The 13,428-nt window shown below is 38.2% G+C and overlaps 1 protein-coding gene across 3 annotated transcripts in view; it reads right to left on the bottom strand.

Moving 5' to 3' along the window:
- Positions 1-390: 390 nt before the first annotated feature.
- Positions 391-13,428, bottom strand: part of SGK3 (serum/glucocorticoid regulated kinase family member 3) — an 84,120-nt gene continuing 71,082 nt past the window's right edge. For all 3 annotated transcript variants that reach the window (XM_011291369.3, XM_045049549.1, XM_045049550.1), the window contains 3 exons: positions 11,731-11,886; positions 7,705-7,794; positions 391-3,057 (listed from right to left, as the gene is read on the bottom strand). In XM_011291369.3, the coding sequence (XP_011289671.1) occupies positions 2,887-3,057; positions 7,705-7,794; positions 11,731-11,886 (417 nt within the window). In that variant the 3' untranslated portion in view covers positions 391-2,886. The remainder of the gene's footprint in view (positions 3,058-7,704; positions 7,795-11,730; positions 11,887-13,428) is intronic.

The following is a 13,428-nucleotide window of genomic DNA, read 5'->3' as shown; positions in this document are numbered from 1 at the left end:
TCTACATAAATGAACAATGACCTTGGGATATGGAATAATCTATAAAAATCCACAGAATTGTAAACACTGACTTTAAAGGTAAGTGGCAGGGGGCGCCTGGGTGGCGCAGTCGGTTAAGCGTCCGACTTCAGCCAGGTCACGATCTCGCAGTCCGTGAGTTCGAGCCCCGCGTCGGGCTCTGGGCTGATGGCTCGGAGCCTGGAGCCTGTTTCCGATTCTGTGTCTCCCTCTCTCTCTGCCCCTCCCCCGTTCATGCTCTGTCTCTCTCTGTCCCAAAAATAAATAAACGTTGAAAAAAAAAAGAAAAAAAAAATTTAAAGGTAAGTGGCAGGAAATCCCATTTTTAAAACAGACCTAATTTCCAAACTACATAAATGAGGAATTAAGTTATTAATTTCAAAACACTTTATTGAAAAAAGTCATTCAAACATCACCAAAAACGTTCCTGTAATTCTCACTCCTGTTTTTCACATAGTGTATGATGTACAAAAGAATGACTCATAAAATATGTAAAGTTTTGTAATATTATGCCTATGGATAATTACTAGTTAACAAGTATGCTAAAAGACACTGGTAATGGTTTTTATAGTGATAAAATTTTACAATAAATCTTTCAAATATTTAAACCACCTTTTAAATGTTCACCATTGCTAAAATTAAATCCAAACAGTGTTTGTTGGCTCTCTCTGTAAATATCTTAAGTTCAGAAATTATTTTGGAATTTAAAAATCTTGAACAGAGAACCTGCTTGCCAGTACCTGCATCATTTAGCACCTCTCCTCAGGTATGCCAAAAATTTGTAATTTTCAGTGTGTGCTATAATGTAACAATGGCTGGGAAGCTCCACACTGTACCATATGCAATAAAATAAGAGGTATGGATAACATGAAGAATGTTAGGCAGTCTTCATTTAGACCTCTGAGTTTATTTTGGTAATAGCCATGAAATGGTTCAACTATTCAAAGGGCACACACTTCTTTTCTAAAAGACTTAGCATGCTATGAAAGAAAAAATAAACTTGAAACTTGGAAGAGGTTTTGTTCCCTGAATATTAAATATGTCAGCCTATGATAATCCATATAATCTAATTTTTATGTGTCCAAATATTTAAGTTTTATACTTTTATTCCTCACATATGCAAATCATTTTTGTAATGACTTTTATAAACCATCACAAATTTAATTTAAAATAATGACAGGAATTAGAGGATTATTAATCTTTTTGCTAGTTTTATTTTACTGTAAGAGTTGTATTTCTTGTATCCAATAAACATCAGCATAATATTTTAAATTTGTTCTTAAAAATATACAATATTGCACTTTAATTTTTGGCAGTTTAATTAACGAGTGGCTGAGTAAAAAATAAATCATACAGGAGACTACAGTTTTTATTTTGCTTTATAATAAGCAAAGAGCTTTGTGTAAAAGCAGAACTTACAGTAGTGCCAAATAAACCAAATATTTACAGTGTCCCTATTAAAGTCTTACCTCTAAAGTAAGATTCAGTGTATTGGATGCAAATATTATTAATCTAACAAAAGCACACTCCCCCACCCCATTTTGATGAACGTTTTTAAGCCAAAGGGTATTGGTGTGAAATGCTTCTGTGATTTTTTTCTCAAGAGGAAATACATGGAAAGAATGCTTGTTCCTTAAGCTTTTAAAGTTGGTCTCGAAACTTTCACAATGTTTCCTACATGACTTGAAGAATCTCTACTCTAAGAAGCAGAATTCCAAGACAAGCACTCTTTTTAGTTTTTCTGTATTCTCTTCATAGTGACAAGTCCACAGTTAGTTGGTTTTTAGTATGATTTTAAGGTCAGTTTCCTGTACTTTTTGTAAGACAAGTAAGATACTGTCATTGCATCTGCTGGAATTATTTTTAACTTGTTACATTGTAGCGAAATATATATATTCACACTGACCTAGAATTTACTATTCTATTTTTTAATTCCCAATTAGGTAAAAACTCCAGAAAGCTCAATATTTTTCACTTATTAACCAATTAGAAAAACAGTTTTACACAGCTGTCTGCAAAAGCAAATACTGAGATTTAGGCCTACTTAACAATAACATCAAAAGACCAGAAAGAACATAAATAGAATGTATTTGTAATATAAATACATGACACAGAGACATTCATTTTTGGCACCACCTAAAAAAAAAATCCAGTAGTATTTTATTACCCTTCAGATCTTTGGGAATATTTAAACCTTCTAACTATTAAGCTTTTACTTTTCTTACAGAAAAAAAAAATTTGCAAATTTGAATTGGTATTTCAAAAGTAAAGGATCTCCTTGTTATTTCTTAATTTGATCTGCAGAATGAACACTTACTCCAAGTGTTAACTCACAGCCCATGTGTTAACTATGCTTTTACATTTTAATCCTACGAAGAACTGATTATGTCAACCAACGACTTCTCATGGAAAGATGTGATTTCTTCTTAACCACATACCAATTGCATAGTTCTGATCTGAGAACAAAGGTCAAAGTAGAGAGTTACAAAGGCATTAATTTATGTTAACTGAACTGAAATAGGCTGTTGCAAAATAGTCTGTCTTGGGTAGATGTTAGTGTAAACTGAGGGGGAAAAACAGTCATTAGCAAAAAGTTTTCTTTAAAAATAGGTTAATGCTGAGAACAATAGCTTTTAAAATTTGTTTAAAAATAAGCTAATAAACAACAATACAAATTTTAATCCAAAACTTAGCTCTTTGAAATGCCCTATTTTCTTGCATACAGCAGAAAATACATTTTTCATATTTAACATTACATGTAAAAATGAGGCACTAGTTAAACAGATTTGAATATATTCACACAAACAGGAGTTTCAGTCTCATCTGTAGGCTTGTATTCGCCTCAATGGTTTCTGGATGGCAAACTGTTCACAAAAATAAATCTTCTGAAGGAGGTGCATAAGAGAAACCGACAAATGCATCATCTGCCTCCAGTACACTGGCATTCACTATAGAATAGTCAGAAGACACACACACAGAATACGGAACTGTTTCTTCTGTAAATGCTGCATCAAAGTTCCTGATATCATCTGGTCCCGCCTAAAACATCAAAAGCATATTATTATTCCTCTTAGCTTTTTTTAAAAAATATTTTTGAGAGAGAGAGAGAGAGAGAAAGAGAGACAGTGTGAATGGCGAAGGGGCAGAGAGAGAGAGGGAGACAGAATCCGAAGCAGGCTCCAGGCTCTGAGCTGTCAGCACAGAGCCCGACATGGGGTTGGATCTCACAAACCACGAGGTCATGACCTGAGCTCAAGTTGGATGCTTAACCGACTGAGCCACCCAGGTGCCCCTCATCTTAGCTTCTGTTTTCATTAATTTAGTCTTTCATTAAAACCCCTTCACGAATTTGTGTATTTATTCCTGGCAAGTTTAGATGTCTTCCTACTTCGTCACTTCTTCGAAGCAATTTCTGCTTTTCCTTTCCAGAGTTTATTATTTAGGTGAGGTTATCTGTCCTAACAAAGTTCTTTCTGTTGGGAGCTGTGGGGAGACAAGGGTGGCTAGCATAACAGAGTCCTTACCTAAGTCAATGTGAACCTCAGGCCCTCCAACTGACTCCCTTTCTCTCTACCCATCACCACCTCTAAGTTTAGAAAAGGAGCCCAAGTAGGTTTTCAAGATGGCACTTTTCACTTGAACTTGCAGAAAAATGCTTGCCTCTCAGTTTCTGAACTCTGGGTAGGTAAAGCCTTTTGCTTAAAGAATGAAGGCGTTGTAAATAAAACCGTGCAAGTTAAACACTCTTTGCGCTACAGAGGTCGTTAAGCATTCGCCTGTGACACCTTAGCTTTAGAGGCCTGAAGTGGCCAAGAACCTGGGAAGTAAAGCATGGCAGCTGCTCGATGGCAGCGGTTCTTAATCTTCCTTTACAAATTTGATACAACCTAATGGACTCTCCGCTTCCAATGTATTTGCAGATAAAAGTTGAGATACAAATTCAGGTGACTCACTCTTAGAGCTCATCCCTGAATCTCTAGATTACCTCTGCTTTAAGGGGTGGGAATCCTTAGCATGTCCAAGTCATCAAGTCTAACTGAGGTAAAAGACAAGGATCCAGAGAAGATATTTTAAGCTAAGGATATAGTTAGTCTGGCAGGTAGGTCTACAAACAGTGGAGCAGAGACAAGGGAAACCCAGAATACTAGATCCCTCAATATGAGAAATTCCCCCACTGAAGAGGAAGAAACTGAATTTAGGTACATATAAAAAATGTCAAATCCTTACTTGTTATTCTAAGAAGTATGGGCTCTGGAATAAGACTAAGGTTTGAATTCTGGCTATGAAATTTGCTAGCTATAATTTTTTATATAAAATACCTCTCTGTGAGCTCATTTCTGCTTCTGTAAAGTAAAAATAGTACCACCCACCTGTTAAGGTTTTTGTGAGGATCTGATGTGTGAATACATAAAATTCCCAGAATCTGACATGTAGAAGGTGTTCAGTAAATGATGGCAAATATGCTTCTACTTGATTTTATAGGTATTTTGTGAATGCCGTTATGGGTTGGCTAGCAGTAACAGGGATAATACTGTATTGCTTATGTTAAGAGTTAGGGAGGTTTTGTCTTCAAAGAGCCTGAGCTCAAATTCTAGTTCTTCAACTTTATTTTATTTTTAAAAAATGTTTATTTTGAGAGAGCGCGCATGAGCAAGCATGTGTGTGTGTGCATGCACAAGCGGGAAAGGGGAAGAGAGAGAGGGAGAGAGAGAATCCCAAGCAGGCTCCGTGCCATCTGCACAGAACTGGATGAGGGGCTAAGTATCATGACCTACCTGAGCCAAAATCAAGAGTCAGAGGCTTAACCAACTGAGCCACCCAGACGCCCCTAGTTCTTCAATTTTAAACTCTGGGCAAACTATTAACCATTTCTGTGACTAAGTTAACTCATCTGTATTACATGGAAAATAGCAGAACTATTTCAAAGAATTGCTGTCAATGTTAAAAAAAAAAAAGGATGCAAGTATTAAGAACATCTACTTAATCATACTCTAGCTTTCTGATCTTTGTTAATCTGTTAAGTGAAAAATGGTAACCTGAGTTTGAACTCTTTTCATATATTTAAAAGCTGTATTTATTCTTCTGTAACTGTGTATTTTGTGTCTTTTGTTCATGTTTCTATTGGTAATTGGTCTTTTTTCTCATTGACTTACAAGAATGCTTTATGTGTTAAAGAAATTTTCTCCAGTTTGTTGTCTGCATTTTTTTTTTTTCATGTAGACCTTTCTAGATTTAATGTGGCCAAATTTACAATTCCCCCCCCTGTGGCTTCTTGGTTGTGGATCTTGCTTTAAAAAAGTTTAATTAGTCATAAAAAGGCAGGAATCCCAACTGAGGTATCTAACTCTGAAGTCTACATTGTTTCCATTTCCAGTATTGCTTAGGAGTACCTAACTCAACTCTTCAATGTGCCTGATGACCTATTTATTTGAAGATAACTAAAGTCAGTAAGACTTTCAATGTAAAAATAAAAAGAAAATAATTCTTTTTTATTTATTTATTTATTTATTTATTTATTTATTTATTTATTTATGGGACAGAGAGAGACAGAGCATGAATGGGGGAGGGGCAGAGAGAGAGGGAGACACAGAATCGGAAGCAGGCTCCAGGCTCCGAGCCATCAGCCCAGAGCCTGATGCGGGGCTCGAACTCACGGACCGTGAGATCGTGACCTGGCTGAAGTCGGACGCTTAACTGACTGCGCCACCCAGGCGCCCCAAAAAGAAAATAATTCTTAAAGGCCCTAGGTTCTTACTGCAAACTCTAGAAATTAGGGACAAAACTGTCCTTAATGGAGTCTGTCCTTACTTCTAAAACAGTCACTTCTGGATAAGCTAAATGAAATGAGGCAATCTATAAATGTTCTGTTAATAGGTGTACAATATCACACCTACTAAATATTAACAGCCATGAGCAATGCATTGAAACAAACATTTAACAAAATCTGAGTAGACTAAATAATACTTTCCTAAAGTATTTTCCTTATCCTGCACTAATCTACTAAAAAGTCTTTCATGAATTTCGCAACACCAAAAAACTTTAAATAAAAGAAACACAAGTTCACCCGTGACCCTGCAAACCCAAATTAATCTTGGTTTATATTATATTCTCTTCCAGTCCTTATGTGTTATTTTTACTGCTATAATCGTAAGTCACAAAAATTATAACTGCCATTTTTTTTAAGTTTATTTATTTTGAGAGAGAGAGCACAAGTTGGGTAGGGGCAAAGAGAGAGGAAGAAAGAATTCCACCCAGGCACCCCATAATTGCCATGTTTTTATTTAGCATTATAAGAATTTTCTAAGTGTCTGCTCATTTAAAAAAATATTTGGGGGGGGGTAGGTGGGAGGGAGGGAAACAGCGGGGGAGGGGCAGAGAGAGAGGGGGATAGAGGATCCAAAGCAGGCTCTGCGCTGACAGCAGCAAGTCCGATGTGGGCCTCAAACTCATGGGAGATCATGACATGAACCAGAGTCAGATGCTCAACGTACTGAGCCACCCAGGTGCACCCTTATTTCTGTATTTATTATTATCATTTACTTAATTAGACACTCAAGCACAAGAAAGCATAGAAAGAATAGTGACTTTGGAATAAGGCACAGATTTGAATCCTTGCTCTGCTACTTTTCAAATCAGCTATGTGGCATCTCTGACTTTTATTTCTTCATTTATAAATCATGTATAATAAGGAGGACAGTAATGGCAGTAACCTGGCAGTATGGGGAATAAACTTCATACTGTGATGCATAAAAGTATCATAAAAGTATATATGCCTATATATATAGCTATCAATAGTTTAGTAATATTATTGGTCTACTATGGATAATTAAAAAATTCCCTATTGTTCTATATTTATTTCCCCAAATTTCCAACTTAATCTTCAATGTAGCTTTCAGCTTTAAAAAAAATTATGTTTATGTAAATTTTTTCTGTCAGCTGATTTACCAAGTCAAGCTAACATGAAAATTTTATTTTCCAAAAAGGGATATGACAATTTACATTACCATTAATGTTTGCCTGTGCCTAGTTTTATATCAATGTAGAAAAAAGATGCATTAATGTTACTTAAAATTAAAAAAGAATTATTTAAAGCACAATCCTCTCTAAATCTAGAGGTATGCTTTTTTTTTATTTTTTTATTTATTTATTATTTTTTTTAATAGAGAGAGAGAGAACATGAGGCAGGGGAGAGGAGCAAAAGGACAGAGAGAGAATCTTAAGGTGGTTCCACACTGAACGTGGATGTGGGGCTCAATCCCATGACCCTAAGATTATGACCTGAGCCAAAATCAAGAGCTGGAGCTTTAACAGACTGAGCCACCCAGGTGCCCCAATTTGCATCTTTTTTAATCTAATGAACTCATCCCTTTCTTATACATGCTCCAAAGAAACATTTCATAATTGCTGTGCTAGGAGATACTTTTACCAATGCAATGTAGCTATAATCTTATTGGTCATCTTGAAGTTATCAGTATACTAGAAAATGCTGAGAAACAGATTTTTAAAGTATTTAAGGTACTGATTCAATTTCATTCACATGAGATTTTGAGATCTATTGCCAAAGTTATGATGAGCTATATAGTTCTACATTTCACTATTTATTTATTTATTTATTTATTTATTTATTTATTTATTTATTTATTCCATTTTACTATTTTAGAAAGCAAGATTTGGATATATACTTACCACATTAGGATTAAATGGTGGTGGAATCTTCTTTTGTACAAGATCAGTCCAGCTGAGTGATTCAAAAAAAGGATGATTCTGAATTTCAAGCTAGAATGTTAAAGAAAATACATATATTTTTTATAATGTTGAAAAATATAATTAAGTACTCACTGAAGAATTATATGAAGGCAAACCATTACCACTTTGTCCCTCACTAATTCTTTTTAGGTACATGTTTATGTTATTCATGTAGCAAAATGGCATAGGGGAGAGACTGCCAGAGCAAAACAGGAAAGACAGTTACTTGGAATGACCAACTTAAGTTATATCCTCTTCACAGTAAGAGTTTCTTCATAGGTAAAATAGAGATACCTCACAGGTTGCTTTAAGGACCAATGGAAAATATGGAAATAAAAGAGGTATGAAAAGAATAAGGTACTACATAGCTACAAAGAACTATAATTATTGTCTGAATGGCAGAGGTAAAAAAGAAGTTAGGCAAAAAGTTTTTTACACAGTGGGGCAGAGGTAAAATCAAGGGGATGAGCTATTTTACCAAAAAAAAAAAAAAAAAAAAAAATTCTATTCTGGGTTAGTATTATCAAAAGATGGCACAGTATTTATTCCAGTTATTTTCCCTGCAAGGGGACACAGAAGTGTATAAAGTAGGATCCAACCTAGTTTGGTGGGTTTAAAAAGACATCTTGGAGACTAAGTAATGTTTGATCAGAAGTCTGAAAGATGATAAAAATTAGATAAAAAATGATGGGGAGAACATTCCAGGCAGAATATGAAGGCCCTCATGTGGCAAAGAGGTTAGTTTGATGAAGAAAACGAGCCAAGGGGCACCTGGGTGATTCAGTCGGCTAAGTGTCTGACTCCTGGTTTCAGCTCAGGACAAAATCTCATGATTCGTGAGTTTGAGCCCCACATCGGGCTCTAAACTGACAGCACAGAGACTGCTTGGGATTCTCCCTCTTCCTCTCTCAGTCCCTCCCCTGCTTGTACGTGCATGCATGTGCATGCTCTCTCTCAAAATAAATAAATAAACTTAAAATACAGGGAAGGATTGGGACTGTCACACAAGGTGAAGCCTAAGAGGTAAACTGACATATCATACTGGTTAAAGAATTACATTAAGAATTTTGAATTTTATCCTAGGATTACGAAAAGCCATCAGGGTATTTTTAGATACGGGAATGTCACAAATATAAGGGATTTCCGGTTTGTTTTTTTTAAGACTTGAATGTAATAGGGAAATGGACTGGAAAGCCATGGCCAGATTAAGGAAACAGAGCTACTGTTGTGGCAAAAAAAAAGTTGAAAATGGTAAGGGTACCTGGCTCAGTTGGTGGAGTGTGCAACTCTTGATCTCGGGGTTGTGGGTTTGGGGCTCAAGCTGGATGGAAAGATTACTTAAAAATAAAATTAAGGGGCGCCTGGGTGGCGCAGTCGGTTAAGCGTCCGACTTCAGCCAGGTCACGATCTCGCGGTCCGTGAGTTGGAGCCCCGCGTCAGGCTCTGGGCTGATGGCTCGGAGCCTGGAGCCTGTTTCCGATTCTGTGTCTCCCTCTCTCTCTGCCCCTCCCCCGTTCAAGCTCTGTCTCTCTCTGTCCCAAAAATAAATAAACGTTGGAAAAAAAATAAAATAAAATAAAAAAAATTAAATTAAATTAAAAAAAAAAGTTGAAAAAGGTAGGAAAAGTGTAGTCACAGTCAAGTAGAAGAGTGTATAGCTATAGGAAAGATTTAGGAGGCAAATGCAACAGGATCTGGCTGTTGGTTGAATATGGAAGGAAGAGAGAGAAGTAGAGAATGACTCATATTTCTGACCTGAGGCACACAAAAGGAAGATGGCAGGAGTTCAGCAGTTTTGAATATGCTGTGTTTAAGGTACTAACCAGAAATCCAAAGACTGGTGCTGAACATGTAAGTATTATGAGTCCAGAGTTAAGAAGAGAGGTCTGGACTGAAGTTATAAACGTGTGAGATGAAAACACAGAGATAACCAAAGCCACTGGGCCAACTGAGACTGTCCAGAAAGAGAACACAGAAGAAGAAAAGGGGGTTTAGGCCAACCACAAGGAACCACAACATTTAACCATCAGGTTGAAGAAAGTGGCTTACACAGGACATTACGGAGGAGGGCCTGGAAATACAGAATGAGATGACTGTGGGCTCTTGCAGAAGCCTATGGAACAAGAAAGAGTGTTGGAAGTTTAATACTGCTGAGAAGGCAAGTTGAGGAATAGAGGGATTTAGCAATTCTAGTAGCTATTTTTGGTAAATTGAGAAATGAGAAGAGGCTGGGAAAGAAAAAAATCAACACAGAAACTTTTATGAAGGGAAAAAGTTATTACCTGGCAGGCCAGCATGGTTGAGGGTTTTCAGTTTAAGAAGCAAGAGATTTGATAATGTCTCATTATTGCTTGGAATGCACTCTAACAAAAGGAAGCAGTTATCTGTGCAGAAAAATAGCATGCACAGGGTTCCCTGCAAGAAGTCAGGATCCAGTGCAGATGTACAAACTGGCCTTGTCCACTACATTAGGAAGAAGGAAATGACAGCAAGCAGGAGTGAGCAGGTCTTCAAATCTGACAGCGAGGCTGAGTTAGTTCCACTCTGCTGATTCTACTTTCCCTATAAAATAGAAGGCAAGATCATCTGCTAAAAGTGAAGAAAAGGAGTCTGGAAATTTGGAGAGAAGGTCTGAAATCATTAATACAGACAGCAGGAGAAGCAGCTAGAGAAACACAGGAACATTACCAAGCAGCGATGAAGCACAAAGGAGATTAATGACTAAACTTCATAGTGCTTCCAATATGCCCAGTGGGACAGCCTTCTTCAGCACTGTTTAGCAGCCCAGAAGATGACAAGTGGATTCATCCAGGGTTGTGATTTCTGGCAGCGAATTCCATAAAAGGCCCAAGGGGCAAGAAGATGTGAAGTATTAGAAAGACTGAATAAAACCAATGGACTATGGAATGAATCCAAGCTAGGCAGAAAACTGTTGACAGAGCTACGTACTGGGGAGTGTGGGAAAGGAAAAGCTCCAGCAGACAAGTTTGTTATTCACAGCTCAAGTTCAGGACTGATAAAAGAATCCCCAAGAATTTGTGAGAAAGTTGAGTTTAAAAGTCCATGTTGACACACCAACATAACACCAGTAGCTACATAAGCAATTTAATTTACACTAATTTTTTAAAAAGATTTTTTATTTTTAAGTAATCTCTACACCCAAGGTGGGGCTCAAACCCACAACCTCAAGATCAAGAGTCACATGCTACACCAACTGAGTCAGCCGGGTGCCCCTAACTGCCCTAATTTAAAAAAAACCAAAAAACCAAAAAAGACCCACCAAACCTGTAGATTCTATGATTACCTCAGAGAGGTGCCACCAAATTCTCAGGAAAAAAAGTTATTTAATGTTAGTTCAAGGCAAAAGGCATTACCTCATGCAGACAGGAGCCACTTATAAATTCTGTTTCAATAAAATGATTTAAAAGTTTAGGTAATCACAAAATTCATGCCACACATTTTTTAAAAAGGGAGGGGAAATTCTTATAAATGAAAAAAATATATAATAGGGTATGAGGGGTGTCTGGGTGGCTCAGTTGGCTGAGAGTCCGACTCCCAATTTCAGCTCAGGGTTCATGGTATTGAGCCCTACATTGGGCTCCACGCTGAGCGTGGAGCTGGCTTAAGATTCTCTCTCTCTCTCTCTCTCTCTCTCTCTCTCTCTCTCTCCACCACTCTCCCCACGTGTGCTCTCAAAATTAAAAAAAAATTTATATAGGGTGTGAAAGCAGGATGTGAGGGGTGAAGCAGAGAGGCTCAAACGGTCATAAAGATCAAACAAAAAAACATACATGCAAGTGCTTCACACCATATAAACATGGTAAAAACTGCTGGGACACATGTGCTTTTTTTTCATGGTGTTATTGAAGAGTTACATTCATCCCATTAAATGCCACATAAAATAAGAATTTTTCTTCAGGGCTCAAATAAGCTTAAATAAAGTGGTACTGGGAAGGATGTACATACAAAGTCTTCTTTGGCACCGAGTCGATTTTGCCTGTCTTTCTCTAGGAGTTCTTCCAGAATGGACCAGGCTGTGAGGCTCACTCCTGGCCTCAAACTTAGGGGCTTGTGAAGAATATTGTCATACATTTCAGCTACATCTCGGCAATAAAAAGGAGGCTGGGAAAAAAAAGGAAAAAAAAGTTAGTTTTTTTTTTAAATTATTATTTTATTTTTAAAGTTTATTTTTAAAGTTTATTTTATTTTTAAAGTTTATTCATTTTGAGAGAGAGAGAGTGTATGTGTGTGCACATGTGCGTGTGCGTGCAGGGGAGGGGCAGAGAGAGGAGAGAGAGAGAATCCCAAGCAGGCTCCACACTGTCAGCACAGAGATCCATGCGGGGCTTGAACCCACAATGAGATCATGACCTGAGCATAAGTCAGACATTTAAACGACTGAGCCACTCAAGCACCCAGTGTTTTTTTTTTTTTTTTTTTTATGTTTATTTTTTAGAGAGAGAGTGTGAGCCAGGCAGGGCAGAGAGAGAGAGAATCTGAAGCAGGCTCTGCAATGCCAGTGAAGAGCCTGACACAGGGCTCTAAGCAGGGCTCAAACTCACAAATCATGGGATCGTGATCTGAGCCGAAGTTGGACACTTAACCAACTAAGCCACCCAGGTGCCCCAGAAGTTAGTGTTAATTGAACTATACCAAAATGAGGTTCAGAGAATTGGATTCAGCCTTGATCTACAGGAATCAGCCTGGGTCTGGACAGCTGCAGAAATGCAAAGGTTTCTGTGGGCACGTGTACATCTGCAGCATAGTCTCCAATGCAAAGAGGTTGGTTTTTATTTTTTTAAGTTTATTTTTAGAGAGAGAGAGAGAGAGAGAGAGAGAGAGAGAGCAGGGGAGGGGCAGAGAAGGAGGGAGGGAGGGGAGGGGAAGGGAGGGGAGGGGGGAGGGAGAGGGAGAGGGAGGGAGAGGGAGAGGGAGGGAGAGGGAGAGGGAGAGGGAGAGGGAGAGGGAGAGGGAGAGGGAGAGGGAGAGGGAGAGGGAGAGGGAGAGGGAGAGGGAGAGGGAGAGGGAGAGGGAGAGGGAGAGGGAGAGGGAGAGAGAGAAAATCCCAAGCAGGCTCCGCACTGTCAGCAGGGAACCAGATGTGGGGCTCGTTCTCATGAACCGTGAGACCATGACCTGAACCAAAATCAAGAGTTGGGTGGGCGTCTGATTTCGGCTCAGGTCACGATCTCATGGTTCATGAGTTCAAGCCCCATGCCGGGCTCTGTGCTGACAGCTCAGAGACTGGATGGAGCCTGCTTCGCATTCTGTGTCTCCCTCTCTCTCTGCCCCTCCCCGCTCACGCTCTGTCTCTCAAAAATAAATAAATGTTAAAAAAAATTTTTAAAGCCAGCATCATGTAGAGCCCACTATGTGGCCACTGAAATGTTTAGGAACACCCTGCAGACAGGTGTAAACTGCATAATAGTATCTGACAGAAAACCACCAACCTCATCAGAAGCATAATGGAAGAATTATTGCAGAGATTCCACACAGATCAAACATTAAATAATTTCTTGAGACTTCAGAATAAACTAATTAAAACAGAGATTGCTAGGAGAGAAGACCTGAAGATAGTGCTCCTTCCTAAGTACTTGCGGTAATGGCAGTATTATGGGTGTACTGTGCAGAATTACAATTCTATTGCTACAGCTTAAAGACCTG

This window comes from Felis catus, chromosome F2, assembly GCF_018350175.1.
Source record: "Felis catus isolate Fca126 chromosome F2, F.catus_Fca126_mat1.0, whole genome shotgun sequence".
NCBI classification, from domain to species: domain Eukaryota; kingdom Metazoa; phylum Chordata; class Mammalia; order Carnivora; family Felidae; genus Felis; species Felis catus.
The sequence above is the reverse complement of the archived record's forward strand: the minus strand, read 5'-3'. Positions and strand labels throughout refer to the sequence as shown.